The sequence below is a fragment of the Chelon labrosus genome (assembly GCF_963514085.1).
Source record: "Chelon labrosus genome assembly, chromosome: 23".
Classification (NCBI taxonomy): Eukaryota; Metazoa; Chordata; class Actinopteri; order Mugiliformes; family Mugilidae; genus Chelon; species Chelon labrosus.
In genome coordinates this window covers 6,977,539-6,993,277 of record NC_140356.1, presented here as the reverse complement: position 1 = coordinate 6,993,277, position 15,739 = coordinate 6,977,539, and the positions used below count along the sequence as shown (strand labels likewise).

General features: G+C 47.0%; 1 protein-coding gene across 1 annotated transcript in view; it reads right to left on the bottom strand.

Annotated features, from left to right (window-relative positions):
• sox5 (SRY-box transcription factor 5) overlaps nt 1-15,283 on the bottom strand; it is a 71,458-nt gene extending 56,175 nt beyond the window's left edge. Inside the window, exons 1-2 of the mRNA XM_084573337.1 lie at nt 15,088-15,283; nt 6,643-6,865 (exon numbers count right to left, since the gene is read on the bottom strand). Coding sequence (XP_084429463.1) covers nt 6,643-6,865; nt 15,088-15,282 — 418 coding nt within the window. The 5' untranslated portion in view covers nt 15,283. The remainder of the gene's footprint in view (nt 1-6,642; nt 6,866-15,087) is intronic.
• Nucleotides 15,284-15,739: the final 456 nt, after the last annotated feature.

Below are 15,739 nucleotides of genomic sequence, written 5' to 3'. Positions count from 1 at the left end.
CAATGAAACACACATAAACATTCTGCTTTACACACCTGATCACCAGGTAGCAACACACGTACACAACAAACACACTCTGTACTGTAAGACAGTCAAACTGTGAGTAGCCAGCTAAGCTATGGAAGCTCTGGCTGATTCATGAACCTCAAGTCTTTGTCCTTAACTTAATGCGACGCCGGGGGGCCAATAACACACACGGACACACACGCACACACACCTTCAGAAAAACCACAGGACCCCTCTCTCTTCTGCCTAAGCCCCTTTATGCTCATGTATTGGACAAAAGCTGGGGCACTGCTTTTCCCCCCAAAAAAACACAAACGCACAGACACACACAGGCGAGCGCGCGCACACACACACACACCATTCATCTCCTTAATATCGCTCATCTGGACCGGGAAGAATGGCCGAAAGGAGTTTCATCCCCACCGATTGTCTCGTGCAAGGCTGGGGAGAGAATGCCACGTTGAAAAGCGGACGCAAAACAATTCAATAAGAAAAGTGACTTGAATGCGCCTTTCATCAAGCCAACAATGGCCCGGGCCACAATAGGCCTCAGGTTCGCCCCATGACGTTGCCCGATTCTCATGCCACAAAAGAAAAAAAAAAAAAAAAAGTCCGAATTGACTCGATTTGAATTGTGAGTCACGTCCATGATGATTTTTATTTATTTTTTTCTCCCCTCACCTCCACAACAAACGCTGTGAATTTAACTGACACAATGACACCCGGATAACTGGGAAGAACGATAAATAAAGAGGAATTGGTTTTCTTAGATAAGCAACGCGAAGCACGAGCTCCTCGCCTGATTCAAAGCGAGTTTCACTCGAGCGTAAGGATACCACTTCTTTTTCAATAATGTGATCTTTCCAAGCAAAGAATGTTCTGAATCTGACCACTGAAGGCTTTCTCTTTCTCTACCGGGTCACGGAATCGGCGGTGAATCATAAAAAAACAACACCTCAAGTTCAAATCGTAGTTCTTAGCAAAGGGTTCAAGGCAGAGTTATCCTCATGAGGGCGATGGAAAGTTTTCTTCAGTGAATACTGACCGCGTACTTCGAGCTCTTTAATTGGCGAACAGGAGGACAAAATCTTCCTTTTTCTCGCTTGCCCAAGCTTTATCTATTTGCTTTTAGTGAATAAAATAGCGGAGAAGAAAAAAAAAAAAAAAACAATTCTCTCTTTCAACCTCCCCTTCTGTTTCATTTCACTCGCCTTCCTTTTCCCAGTGTGAGAAGAATAATCGCGGCAAACAATGGCTGTGAGAGTCCTGCTGCACTTCATGTTAATTTATACAACTAACTAATTACCAACAAAGGGTGGAAATCACATAAAGACATTCGCCCGCTCCCACGCTAGGGCTGTGAACCTGCTGCTGTGTGCATGTGTGAGCGTTTGTGTGTGTGTGTGCAGTCCGCAAATTCCCCTCAGGGATCTGTGCTTAAAAATCGGAGGTCCATGTGATGACTTGCGAGGGCTGTATATGTCATTGTTGATGTTTATAGTGTGTGTGCATATATATGTGTGTGTGTGTGTTTGACGTAGCCCCCCAGATAGCAGAGAAGAAGAAGAAGGATTAAGCAAAGTGAAGAGGAGGAGGGGGGTTGGAGGAGGGCTGATGGACGGATGAACGAGAGACTGCCTCGATCCCTCCACTTCTCCAGCGCTTTTTTTTTTTATCCCTTTCATACTCTCTCTCCTTCTTCTTGGCAGAATGTATCCGCCCTTCCCATTGTCACCCATTGGAGTGTACAGAGGCGTGAGGGAGCTCCGGCCACCGTGTGCTTGTGTGGCACAATGGCCTCGCCTAAGTGCTGTCCTATAAAATGCCTCAATGCTCTCTAAAAGCAACCCCTGGGTTCCCTCCATGCCTTGAAGATAGATGAAGTGCCGTGTGTGTGCATGTGCGAGAATGTGTCCGTGTGCGTGTGTGTGTGTATGTTGTGTGACATCTGTCACTGAGTTGGCATTTTCAGTATGAAAACCAGTGCCCCGGAGCGGCGAGTACTTTCAGCCGTAAAACAGCATTTTGGTTGACCCCGAGGTTGCACGCACGGCTGTAAACCTGCGCGCTGTCCGCCAGCGCGTGTGGGCGTCAGCCCCTATATGCAACGAGTCCGTCTCTTGTTTCCCTGCACGTGCGTCCGGATAAAAGCTATAAAGTGCAGCGGCAAAGGGTCTGACCCCAGAGCTCAGCGAAACAACAACAATATTGCCGTTTGTTGACCCCAATGATGTGACTGCCAGTAAAGGGAGGTGACCACCGAAGGCACGCAATCAGGAGCAGAGTTATTGCTTGAACTGTGATTCACGGCAATCACTTTGTTCGTTGGACGTTTTCTCTTCGGTTTCTGATTTCTGTTTAGTTACCAGCCGGAGGTCAAAATCAATCAATTAACACACCAGGGAGGTCTGCATCTGACCTTATTAATTCAGGAACCACGGGATGTTTTTACCCTCGTATTGTCTTCCCGTCGATCATGCAACTTTTGTCCTCCCGGACCAAAACTCACTCACTCCGGACCGTTTGACTATTTATAAAGGCTAAAATAAAATCTCCTAATTTGGTGTTACACATTGTTAACCAACTTCTTTTAACTAATTAATATATATTGGACACTATTTTTGCAGAATTCATGGGCAGTAAACCACATTTACATAAAATTATGTGATGTAAAAACTTTTAAAGAAGGGTCACATTTGACCCAAAGGACAAATTTAGTTTTTTCAGAATACATAGAACTAGAAGAAAATTGAAAAAACTGCTGTTAGCTAAGGATTTAATTTATAAAATCAGATTTTCTTGTTTTTCTGAAGTCCTAACATTTCTACAGCCACTGCCAGGCTTATACATTGAGTGATGGATTCTTTAAAACTTACATATTTCTTTAAAGCCTAATGTAATATAAAGGTTTGCTCAGTTAAAAATATGTACAGCAGCTTCACTCAGATTTCTTCCAGAGAACCTTTGTTTATTCCAGGGTTACAGCTGAGGCTACGCTAAATAGAAGAAACCATAAAACGTCCCAGAGGCGGCGGAGCCCTGGTGACGGGTAGCTGTGGCTGGGTAGCAGAGGGTCAACAGACGGGTCCAGAGACGGAGCTCAGCTGGCACTTAATGTGTGAGCCACTTACAGTCAAAGCTGCCATGCAGTGAGACGAGGAGAGAGAGAGGAGAGGGGAGAGGAGAAGAGAGGAGAGAGGAGGAATGAGGCAGAGTGTCTGGTGAAAGTCCAGGGCAGTGGAGGCGCCACTCCAGGGGCCGAGAGGAACATCTGTGCCCCATTTAGTGATGTTTCCTTTCCTTTTAATTTCCTTCATTTTCCCTCCTTATTTCACAGCATCTATCTATCTATCTATCTATCTATCTATCTCTCAGAAGTTTTCCCACAGCTGAGCTAATAGATTATCACCGGGCCTTGCTCTGTGCCACAGGGGTCACGAGGGGTTAAATGGCGAGTCCAAGCCAACTGTCCAGGTGTGTGTGTGTCTCTTCAGCCATCCAGGTGCGTTTGTGTGTGCACTTGTGCAGCCATCTCTCCTGGGTTTTAGCCTCGACTCTCCTCTCGACCCCGCGCCTCCCGTGACGCCCCGCTCTCTGCTCTCATTATTCCACGTAATGACACGCGCGCACACTCCAGCACGTGCCCCTCGCCCGGCGGCCTCCCGCGCCGAATCCCGACGAACGACACACACACACGCCGGCACGCACGCGAACGTACGCAGGCGGTGTCACGGCATTCTTATCTGCTGCTCCTGAAGAATTTATTAAAGACAGCAACTGACGCTCCACGTGTGTGTGTGTGTTTCCCGTACATACATGTATCGGAGAGGATCTCCCGGGTAGCAGGTGGCCGGTGGAGAGAGACGGGAGATGAATGGAGAGAGCAGGAGAGCGGTGGAGCACGGTTGGGCCGGGCCATGGGGGACAACCTGGCTAGTCATTTATTAGAGGCCAGCACACAAACACCGCACCTTACACACATGCGCTCAAAACACAACCCTTCCCCTAACACACACACACACACACGCAACGCACGTTCCGTCTCAAATACATATGCAAATACACAAGTATACATGCTCCCAAAAGGCTTTAACAGCACGCACACTGACCCAGTATCTACCACTCTCCATTCATCTAGCCTAAGTAGAGCAACACTAGCCACAGACACAAAACTAAATCTTTCAAAGTTAAGGCGTGCTCAGTGTGTGTGACCGCGCGTGTGTGTGTGTGTGTGTGACGCCTAGCTCAGGGCCTGCCTTCGATACGTCAAGCTTCTCTTTCTGTTTCGAGATGTTTATCGTTTTCTGACCCATTTTGTGTCTTTGGCCCCTTGTTCACATCCCTCCCGGTGTTAATGTTCTTACACTCTGAATGTGTGTGCGTATCATTGATCCAGCTGGAAGCAGCGCATGAGTGTCTAAGAGAGAGGGAGAGAGAGAGAGGGAGACAGAGAGAGCAGTAATATTCCGGGCCTTTCATAATGATTAAAGCCTTCATTAAATTTTCATCCCAACCTGCTGTTTGCTGCTAATGGCCTTTGTGAGCCACACAGCCAAACAATAGCTAGCCGGGCACAGAAAAGGGATTTCTATCTCGCGTTCAATACCGCCCCTCATCGTTTCTCCTCTCTCCCCCCCCCCTCCCCTCTCTCTCCATTTCCCTCTGCCTCTCTTCATCTTTTCTCAGCTTCTCTTTTCTTCTTTTACTCTCTTTTCTTTCTTCCTTTCTCTTTTGCTTGGCCTGGGTTTTTTTCTTTTTTTTTTTGTGTGTGTGTGTGTGTGTGTATGTGCCGGGTCTGGAGGCGCTGGGGCCTTTTGTTAGCGCGTTTCATTTAAACGTAGGGCCAGATAATGCTTCGGGTTGGTTTGGATGCCGCACCACCGTGGCACTGTGCTAATGGGGTCTGTGAAGACACTGCTCTTTCTCTCCTCCACTTTCCTTTCCTTCACCTCCTGTCTTTTCCTCCTCACTCTTTCCTCCCTCCCTCCCTCCCCTCCCTCTCACTCGGCGCTGGCTGACTCATAAAGATCCATTATTGTTGTTTTTTTCCTGTGCAGCCGGTTCATGAGGTCCAGTGAAGCAGCGAACAACCCAAAACACACCTCAATTACAGCTCGGCTCGACAAACAGTCCAGCTTTTTCTTTTTTTTTTCTTTTTTTTTTTTTTGTGTGTGTAAAATGTGCCACAACAGGCCTCTCTATCGACTGGAATAAAAACAACCAGACGGTGAGAGCTGACCAGCAGTCTCCACCGCTTTGAAAACCTTACAGAAAAGCCTGGAAAATAAGTTTAGCACATCGCTGCTTGAAATGAAAGCCTGTTGATGTGCTGAGGGAACACAAACACGCACCGCGCACCTTCACTTAAAGGCAAATACACACCGCCCTGCCGCGCTGTTCTTTCACCTTTCGGGCCTGGTGTCGCATGGGATCGAGTCTGCATGTTCGGAGATGATTGAATATAAATGTTTATGCGCTGCACTGAAGCCGGAAGGCAAAAGAAAAAGTTTGGAGGTGTATAAGAAGATGTGGTTGAGGTAAGTCTGATCTTGTGTAGTTTGCTAGGGTCTTATTTTACTGGGCTAAGAGCACGCAGATGTGAGCAAAGTTTGCATCCTGCTGCCAAAACTCCCCTCTCTAACACAATTTATATAGTTCATCCTTTGGGTAAATGCATGCCCTGCATGTCTGGGAGTGTTTACCGTGGGTCCGTTTTGGACCGGGCCCAACATTTTCCATTCGAAGACCTTTTATCTGCTTTGCTTAAGTGCTCTAGAGCAGGTCAGGATACCCCAACTAGCTCCAGGGACATCAACATCCCTCTGCAGCACAGCAATGACCCGTGTTATTTATACCACCCCATCCTCCTAAAGGAGATGGACACCTGTTAGTGACATCCGTATCACATTATCACTATTACATGCATTTCATAGCGACTTAAGCTGCCATTTATCTGCCCAGTGGAAATTAGCGTTGGCCACGGGCTAATTTTATCTCTTTTCTCGACTCCAACTGTTAGCCCCAGGCTAAATTTGAGAATGACATGTGGGGGCTAATCGAGCCGTGTTATGCAGGCCCTGGGCAAGACTCTAGTTTAGCTTCCTCAACAGTGTGTGAAATCTTTATCTGAGGGCTTAGCCTAGAGGTTACAAAATTAGCAGGAAAGGGAGAGAGGCGTTTAACCCTCACTGATTATTTTTCTTAGCTTTTTCAACGTTAGCGTTCCTCGAAATTAAAGCTGGGAATACATTTGGAGAGCTGTTACGAGATCCAAGAGTGATTGCAGGCCTTTCACACGCTCAAGCACGCACACACGCACACATCTTATTTGTCAGGTTGTGATAAATATGCAAAGCATGGTGGACAATAGACCCAAGCAGCTGATGCTGTCTGTCTGTATGCTGGAAAAACAAAGGCTCGCCTCTCATCTGAATGTGAGTGGGTTCATAACAGAGGGGAAAGAGTGAGAGAGAGACGCGGAGACTACGAGACAGACGGAAAGAAAGAAAGAAAGAAAGAAAGAAGGAGAGGGAAAGGACAACAGAGTGTGATAAAAGTGCGGCGTGGGGCCAGGGAGACGGAGAGGACTTGGAGATCACACATCTGGCCGCACCAGCGTCTCCTTTCATCACTGACCTTCTGGCTCGTTTTTGATCAGCTCCTCCATCTTGCGTTGCTTCAGTGTGTCCACCACGTCTGCCAGGCTGCCCTTGCGCCTCTCGGGGGTTCCCAGGGTGCCCGCGGCCGAGCCCCCGTCGCTGCAGGGGCGACCCCCGCCTCCGCCCTCCTCTTTGCCCGGTGAGGTAGCATTGTGCTGGGGGTAAGGACTCAATGAGCTCCCCTTAGTGCCATCGTGCTCCTGGATGGAGTGGAGAAAAACAGAAGGTAGAGAAAGAAAATGAACTATTAGTTTCAGAAATTACCTAAACTTTAAGACATAAAGGAGGAGACTGAGGAGAGCTGGCATAAACCCACTCATTATCTCCATCCTTATTTCCTCCTTTATTCTCTCCATCTCCCCTTCTTATACCCCAACGCAACAACTTTCATCCCCAGCCAGTTATCTCAACTTAGGGCATACATCTTCTTTCCCTCTCTCACATCCTCTGGCATCTGCATTTGACTGACTTGGAGGTACTTGACAGAGTGAACACATGAAACAACAATAAAAGGACTCCGCACACACTCTTAAGTGTCACGCTAACTCTTCATTACAAAGCGTCCCGTAGCTCCCTTTGAGGGACGTCCAACGCCAGAGCCCCGAATCCGAGGCCCAAGTTTCGGCGCCGCTTTCACTTTTGTCCCGAAGATTCGTGACAATTAATGCTGAGGATGCAACTCCATCAAACGGCCAAATCTGAAAAAATGCATTCCTTTTGAAATAACAAAGCTCTGGAGCTGTGTCAAATCATTTCCATAAACTTATGGAAGGGCTGGGCGGATAAAAAAAAAAAAAAAAAAAAACGCACAACAATCAGAAAGATGGCAACAAAATATAACGTGTACGGTTTAAAGTAAAGCTCATTATGGCAGCCGGTCTTAATGAATAATTATCCTGCAGTCTTGCCTCTAAGGTTTTTATGAGTTTAGTTTAATGACTTCTGAATATTAGGAATGTTGTCAAACTCACTTGCCAGTTCATTAGGTACACCAGTGAAAACAAATACATTCTGACATAACAGTTGTGCTCAAAATCTTAGCTTCACGAAGGTTGGAGTATTCAGCCTTTGTCGACAATAACTAAGAGAGTACTGAGGAACACACTTGAATCGACAATTCAGCCGTGTTTCCATTTTTTAGTACTATCGAATTGTATTGTGTTGTATCGACACGAGTTTCTATTATTCCGAAAACCCTATTTTAGTCTGAGGGCGACGCTAAATAACAGAAACGCCTTTGTATTTAATTCAATCAGGTTCAACAGCACAAACCACAAACTACATCCTCCACAAAGATCAGCTGAATTACCACCTTTCTTAAACTATTATACCTGAACAATATAGCAGTCAAGGGGTAATTAGAGCAGGACTGTTTTATTAGAATGCATCCAAAATCGTCTCTTGTAAAATGGTAACTTCTGCAACTTTGGATGAATGAGCAGCAACAACAGACCTCACGGGGTCGGCTGAGCGGTAAGTAACTTTCAGCATCTTAATCTGTGACCCAGTAAAACCTGTGTTTGCTTGTGCGGCCGGCTTTAAGCTGGCTCAGCCCAATTAACAGTGACACCGAGAGCGAGAGCGCGCAAACGCCTCCTCTTCCTCGCACACTGCCGAGCGTACGGACGCCGTACAACGCGCCGACAGGAACGCAGGCACACGCGCCGCGCTCCCACCTGAACTTGCGCTCAGGTGCGCCGAGGCACGAGGCTCGCTGTTTAATTACAGAAAGAAATGAGTCAGTGAGTCAATCAGCCAACAGGTCTGTCAGCTCAGCTCTTTGTAAACACGAGGGTCAATGGTCCACGGGGTTAATCTTTGGCTAATCTCACTACAGTATGGGGCACGCCACCTGGGACAGCGGCACACATATATATATGCACGGTGAAGGGTTGGCCCGTGTGTGGGTGGGAGTGCACGCTGCAGCTGCATTAATGATGCCGTATTAAGGAGGGGATTGTTTTTTTTCCTAATCATTAACTCGCAGGCTGGTGGTGGAAGTGGAACTTCATCCTGAGATCACAGTCCATGATGAAGTCATCCAGGTCTAGATGAGTCCAGATTCCTCTCTAATCTACAGATTAAAAAAGAAATAAATAAAGGTCTAAGTCTATAAAAAGTATAGGTAAGTCCAGGTATAGGCTTTCACTATTGACGTTGCTTTCCTCGTCAGTGGCCAAACACTATATGAGAGGTACAGCAGACCATTATCACTTGGCATTTTCAACCCCTCACTGACTTTCTCTCCCTTCTCTCTGCAGCTCTGAATAAGTCAGCACGCTCAATAATTCACTAATTCTCTCCTCGGCATTCTTGCACATGCATTGTAACACAGGGACAGATTGTGACAGCAATGATAAGGCCGGAGCAGTCGTATACATAAGACGAGGTGATGAGGCTCAGGTCGGCTGCGGCCGTTGAGGCTGCTAACTCTGCGGCTCTGAGGGCTGCGCAGTGCTCACAGAGCGTCTTGTGATCTCAAAGCCCTAAAAGGCTTCACTCTTCTCCTCTCACCACCTGACCAAGTTGCTGCTTCTTTGTTGCCTTCCGTCCCTTCTCCCCTCGCTTTCTCTCCTGTTCTCCAGATTAGGGAAATTCAGACTTCAAATGAGCGGATTTGCGGCTGCGGGTTGCGTCAGCGCCGACAAACGACATGCAAATGCAACGAGACAAGGGGGGGGGGGGGGGGGGAGAGAAGGAGCGCGAGCGTGTAAAAGTCAAAGAAAGAGAGAAAGAGCGGAATCCGAAAACAAGAAAGAGAGAGAGGCGGCGTTATTAGAGGAAATGAGGGAGAGAGAGAGAGAGAGTTGACAGAGAGATATGAGGGGAAAGAGAGAGCAAGAGGAAGGCAGGCATCTTGAAGGCAGCGGTCACACCTGTCACATCCCATTTATCTAATCCAGCGCCTACTTAAAACAGCCGCACTCTTTCTTTCGAGAAAGATGTCGCGCAAACAAAACAAACAGAACAAGAATATGGGAGGGAGATGGAAGCGAGGGTGCGGGGGGGGGGTGAGAGGAGGGATGGAGCCGGTGGGGTGAGGGGTTGTCGGATCTCCTCGCTTGGTGGAAAAGCTGCCAGGGAGATGTCATCTTGCTGCGTCCAACAATGAAGGTCATTTCCCAATCAAAGGGAATTAGCAGGGAGCCGTGGCTTCTTCAAAGGCCCCCCCGTACGTTAGGGCCCGCGACATTATTTACGTGTGAACTCGCGCAGACAGCCCCGTCCCAACTTAAACGGCTCTACCCTCCTTCTACAGGCCTCGCTGGCGATTTGAGCCGCAAAGTCCAAAACAGGGGGATCAAAAAAAAAACGTACACGCGTGTCGCTCGGCGGACGTGCGCGCCGGCGACACGCTCCTTTCCTCCCCGTGAGCGGCTCAGGTTGCAAAACTTTTTCTCATCAACATGCATTTATTCATGAGTACAAACAGAAATTCTGGCTACTGTAAACGTTCATGCCCTCCTCTCGGTCTCGGTGCATGTGTGCGAGCAGGTTTTTCTTTTGCCATTTCTGTGCATATATGTGTGACACCGCGAGTGCACATAGCCTGTAGGTGTGTGTGCTAATGTGTGAGTGTCTGCATATATGTATTTATACGCGCTGGATGTGGCAGGCTGGCAGTGTGGGCGGTTCTGCCTTTAGTTTGCAGATGTCAATTCTCTTCCAAATGACTGGAACAAAGTAAAAATTGCGCCTCACTCTCTTTATCCTTTTACTGCCTCTGCAATGGAACCGAATTAAACAACTTTTGTCTTCTTAAGCTCATCTGTGAGGGGAGGTTGGTTTAAAAACACTTAACTCTTGCCAAATATAAAAAAAAAAAAAAAAAGAAGGGGGGGGGGAAATCCAACTGCTATTTTTTTCCTACAGCCAGCACAGATGCTGCTGTTCATATTCTTTTTTTTTCTTTACTCCTTCTCCGTTGCCCGACAGAAGAAACTCTCTCTCCCTCCTCCTTCCAGGACTTGACGTGTCTCGAGGTGAGCAAGGTGCATGCGCGGAAAACAATATTCGGTGCCTGGCGCGTCGCTGCGGATCAAGGCGTGGACGATGTGGCAGCGGCAAGAACTGGAAACAGCTGCTCAACGAAAACACGCACACACACCGAGAGAACGTGGCTACGGGAGGGGTGGCGGTGGGGCGGGGGGTTTCGACTTTTACGCCAGAGCTGCCAATCTCCAAAATATATACGCCTCCGACGCACTGCTAAACACATACACACACACACACACACGAAGCAAATCCCTTTACATGCCATGGCTAAACACAGGCGCTGTCAGTTTTTACTTTGGGGGTCCCTCAGGCTGGGACAAGCGACGCAAACACACTTTCCCTCCTTGTGTTCCGACAACATTCTCGAACTGTACAATTGACCCCGAAATTAGAACAAAAAACATTTGCGCCGAGATAACCGCTCCGCCGGCGAATCCCAAATTTAAGTGTCCCCAAATTGTCTATTTCGCTTATTGTCCAAGGAATTACACACTTGCCCTTTCCTTATCTGAAAACACGCAGCTGTATTTTCCGTATTCTAAATAGCAGTTTGTTTAAGATGCACACGCCAGTAAATTTTACCACGACCCCTCACTGTTGACAGGCAACCGTGTGTTGATTCATTAGTGCATCACTGGCATGGGAAATTAAGTGTGACCACTGCGTCTCAAGACTGCTCAGTGGCTGTGTTAAATCTGTCAAATTCACATGAACACACACGCGAATAATCACACATACAAATTGCACAAAAAAAATAAAAAATAAAAAAAAAAGGAGGGAGGGAGGGAAGGGGGGCGGCCCGTGGAGGGGGTTGAACGCGGAGTGGACGAGACGTCTTAGTTTTAGATCGCGTGAGCGCGCATCCCGCCTGTTAATGAAATAATTAGTGTTTGCCCATTAACACATTGACGAGAGAAGATGCTTGCCTCTGCTTGATGTGTAAACATTTTATTTTTATTTTTTTGTTGCGGCTCTGCAAATATAAATATTAAAAGATCAAGACGAAAGCGAGATATCAAAAAGATGCGGACTTGAAAGTGACAATTCGCCGTTTTCCCCCGCGAAATTTTGATACCCGCCAAATAAACAGCGGCCTCTTTACAACTTCGTGGCCCGAGCCCGTCCCAGCCAATCAGGGCCCGGCCGCTCGGCGAGAACTTCAGCGGAACGGCCTTTTAGCTAAACTACATTCATTTGCAAACCATTATGAGCGGCGATGTTCCTGTGCCTGGGTTTGTGCAATAATAATAAAAAAATAAATAAAAATAATGAAAACACCTTACAGGCTTTTGTAAAGTACTGTTTTCATTCTGTGCAGCTGGAGTGGGCAGGTAAAGCGGCCGAGCCAAAGCCGAACAGGCAGGCGGAATGAAGAGGTCAGTGTGTAGCCGAGCGCTTCTCCGCCACCGTGTTAATTTACTATGACAGGATAAAGCTGTAATCTCCCTCCCTCCCTCCCTCCCCTCTCCTCTCGCCGTCCCCTGCTGCCTCACTTCCAAGTCAACCAGTTGCAGACGAGCCATTTACTTGCCCCATCACTTTACGACAACGGCCCCGAGACGGAGACCGGCCCCCTCGCCCCCATCCCGCTCCCTGAAAACTCCCCCACCTCGTTCTAAATCTCCCTTCTCTTCACTCTTCATCCACTCTTTCCTGACAGCCAGCGGTGAAGGGATTGGCACTGTTAACCCCCCTTCCCAAATAAACCTCCACGTACATCTTACAACAAGCACATAGTCACATAAACCCCAATTCTCCTCTGTCAGACACAGAGAAATGCGGATTTAATAATCCACATCATCTATTACGCTATGTCCCCTCACAACGCCAACAACCTGCTCCATATAAAATCTTAAGGAAGATAATAGCAGTGTTTTTTATTTGCGTATTCAAAATCAGTGTCCTCATCAGCGAACAGATAACCCGTACAGGGCAAACGAGCGTTTGTTTGTGTGTGTGTGTGTAGTGTTCCCCCGTGGTCCCAGGACTTTGGTTTACAGTCGGCACCTGCCACACACGCAGAGTCCACCGTGGGAGCGGCCCGCGGGCTAATCAGCGGGCTAATTACGGAATTAGCTTTCCATTACGGCAGCTAAGCGTCATTTCATTGTTTTACAGCGGTTTATTGTCAGCACGGGGGAAAGGTCAGCGGTGGCTATCTGAAAACTGCTGCGTCAAGGCGTGTATCAAGGTGAGAGCCCGGGAGAAGGTAAAGCGGCGCCCATCGTGATTTTGTTGCGTGGACTAGATAATAAATAATGCACGCCAGCGACACGTCACACCCTGCGCAGTCACGTAATCACACCCTGCGCAGTCACGGCACAGAACATGCCCTGTAAGTCACACCACATGTGTAGAATGTGTAATGAGTCACAGGAAAACAGAGTCACCTTAAAAAAAAATTTAGCCGCGTGCGCTCTCATGTCAACCAACGCAGCGCCGACCTATCCAAATATTTAACGCGAATCCCACGGGAGATGCAGCCAGACCGCACAAATACAAATACAGGGCCATACATCCAGCGCCGCCACACACAATGTCACACTCCATCCCCAAGAAAGTGACTCACTCCAACGGCTCACATTTTGCAGTCACGCAACTGTGCATCAAATGGGCTCAAGGCGACGGCTGGTGGCGCACGCATTAAAAGCGAAAACACGTGTGCACCCAAACGGTAGCCTTGAACCTTCTTTTTTTCTTTTTTTTTTTCTTCATGGGGAAAAAAAAAAAGAAAAAAAAAAGAAGAAGCTCCGAGCGCCAAACTGTTTTTCACCGGCAGAGAAAGTCAATTTCTGCCTTTTTAAGGATTCCGTCTCTTTTCATGTCTCCCGTCAATCACCGAGCGACTATCCACATATTTTGGTTCCTTGTTGTGGAGATATGCGCGGTATTTTTTATTTTTTTTTTAATGTCTCCGTCACCAAAAGTAAACAGCATACCGAAGTTCAAGATGCAGGCCGTGTGCGCGTTCATTCAATGTGCGGACGAATGAAAATCTGTTTGCTTGAAGAGAAATGACAAGGAATTCTGCGAAAGCGACGCAGCGCTAATTATTTTGTTTCATTCCACAAAGATGCGTTTGATTCAGGAGATGGCAAATACACACACAAGTTCGAGGGAGTTAATGTCTGCTACAAAAATGTATCCAAGCAAGGGCTGTAATGTGCTGTCACACTGTCCAGCTCACTTTAAGGAGCCTGTATTCAGGACAGAACTTACCCTTTATACGGCTGGAGGTTGGGATTACTGTGATTATACTCTAATCAGTGGTCTGTGCCCTTTGGGGTCACTTTCTACCCCGGGTCTCTCAGACATACTTGTAGGAAGTAATGCCAGGGGCAGGAAGCCAATGGAGATCAAGAACTGAGGGACGGGCCAGTGATGAGGGCAGGTAACTTAGCCAGGTATTCCCTATACTGTTCACTTCTGGATGAAATGGAACACCAAGTCAATTTCTACGTGTGTCCACAGGTTTAGATTTTTAGATTCGGCCTCTGGTATTGTAGCTTTGGAACTACGTATCATCTGCTTCCCACAGTTTGTTTAATTTGCCTATATATGTTTTTATGTTTTTAGGAAACTAAATCACCATCAAGCATAAGCTACATTACTTGGATACCCTCAGCGAAATGATAATTTCAAATGAGTTATAAGAAGCATTCATCATTTCTAAACAGATTAACTGCTAATTGATTGTGAGTGACATCAGATAAAAAGTCATGTGTAATGTAAAAATACACTTTGGCAGTTCATTAGATACGCCAGTAAAATAAATGCAGTCTAATGTAACAGCCTCGCGCTCAATACGTCTTCATGACTGTATTTATTTATTTATTTATTCTCATGACTTTTATAACGTGCAGTTGGATGCTGAAAGTGCCTCAGAAAGGCTGTAATTCAACCGTCTCGTTTTGGAGGATGTAGTTTGTGGTGCTGTTAAAGTGGATTGAATTAAACACTAAAGTGTTTCTGTTATTTTGCCTGGCCTAGGAACACATGTCAGTGCAACACAATGCAATTCAACAGCGCTGCAAACCACAAGCAAATGAAAACATGGTGGAATCAACAGCTGTCTCAGCTTTTTTTTAAACAAATCCTGAACACTACAACCTTCATGAAGCTAAGATTTAGTGCAAGACATTTATATTCACTAGTGTACCTAATGACTTGGCAAGTGTATGTGTTCAGATGAGTCTTCGGGTTTCGATTCACAATTTTATAAATTTTTTAGCTATTTTCTTTTTGGACGAAAACAACCTTTTATAAAGAGTTTCTCAAATGTGACTATTCTAATATCAAAAAAAATCTTTATTGGTACACCTGGGTGAAAGCGTAACCCCGAGACGGCTCCCAAGGCCGCCATCGCCCATGGGTGGGTGCTTTCGCCCAGAGCCGGACCGAACGCGATCCCGACAGCAGCTCTTACCGTGTTGGGGGGGCTGTCCAAGTTGCGGTTGGGGGGCGAGCGAGGGGACACCTTGCCGCAATAGGAGGCCAGGGGGAGGTGGATGACACCGCCCAGTCCCTCGCTCTCCTCATCCTCCATTCGCTGTCTGCTGGTTGCCATGGTTACCTCTCCATCTGTCCCCCCATATGGAGAGGCTGGTCGCTTGGAAGACATCCTGGAAAAAGAAATAGGAGATAGAAAGACAAGAGAGAGAGAGAGAGAGAGGAGGGAAAAAACAGGAGGAAGAGTGAGCAATATTCAAAAGATGATATAATAGGATGACAACTGGAGTTATATGATGGTGGCGAGAGGAAAGTGTGGAGGTTCCTGGGGATAAAATTAGGCCCCCGAACACACACAGATGTCCGGATCCAACTTTAAATTTTTACCCACTTTGCTGTCTGTTTACTGCAACATGATGGCATAAAGATATATTTAAGCCCCCCCAACAGGCGTTCACCAAATCCCATTCATCTCATCAACCTGCACCAATTCTCCCTCTTCTGTTTTCTTTGGACAAGTTTCTGTTTTTGTCGCACACTCTGCTCGCGCAGACGACAGAGCTCTCGGAGTGCATCTCCTCACAATATCCCCTTCAGTCGTTTTTTTTTTTTTTTTTTGAGCACCCAGC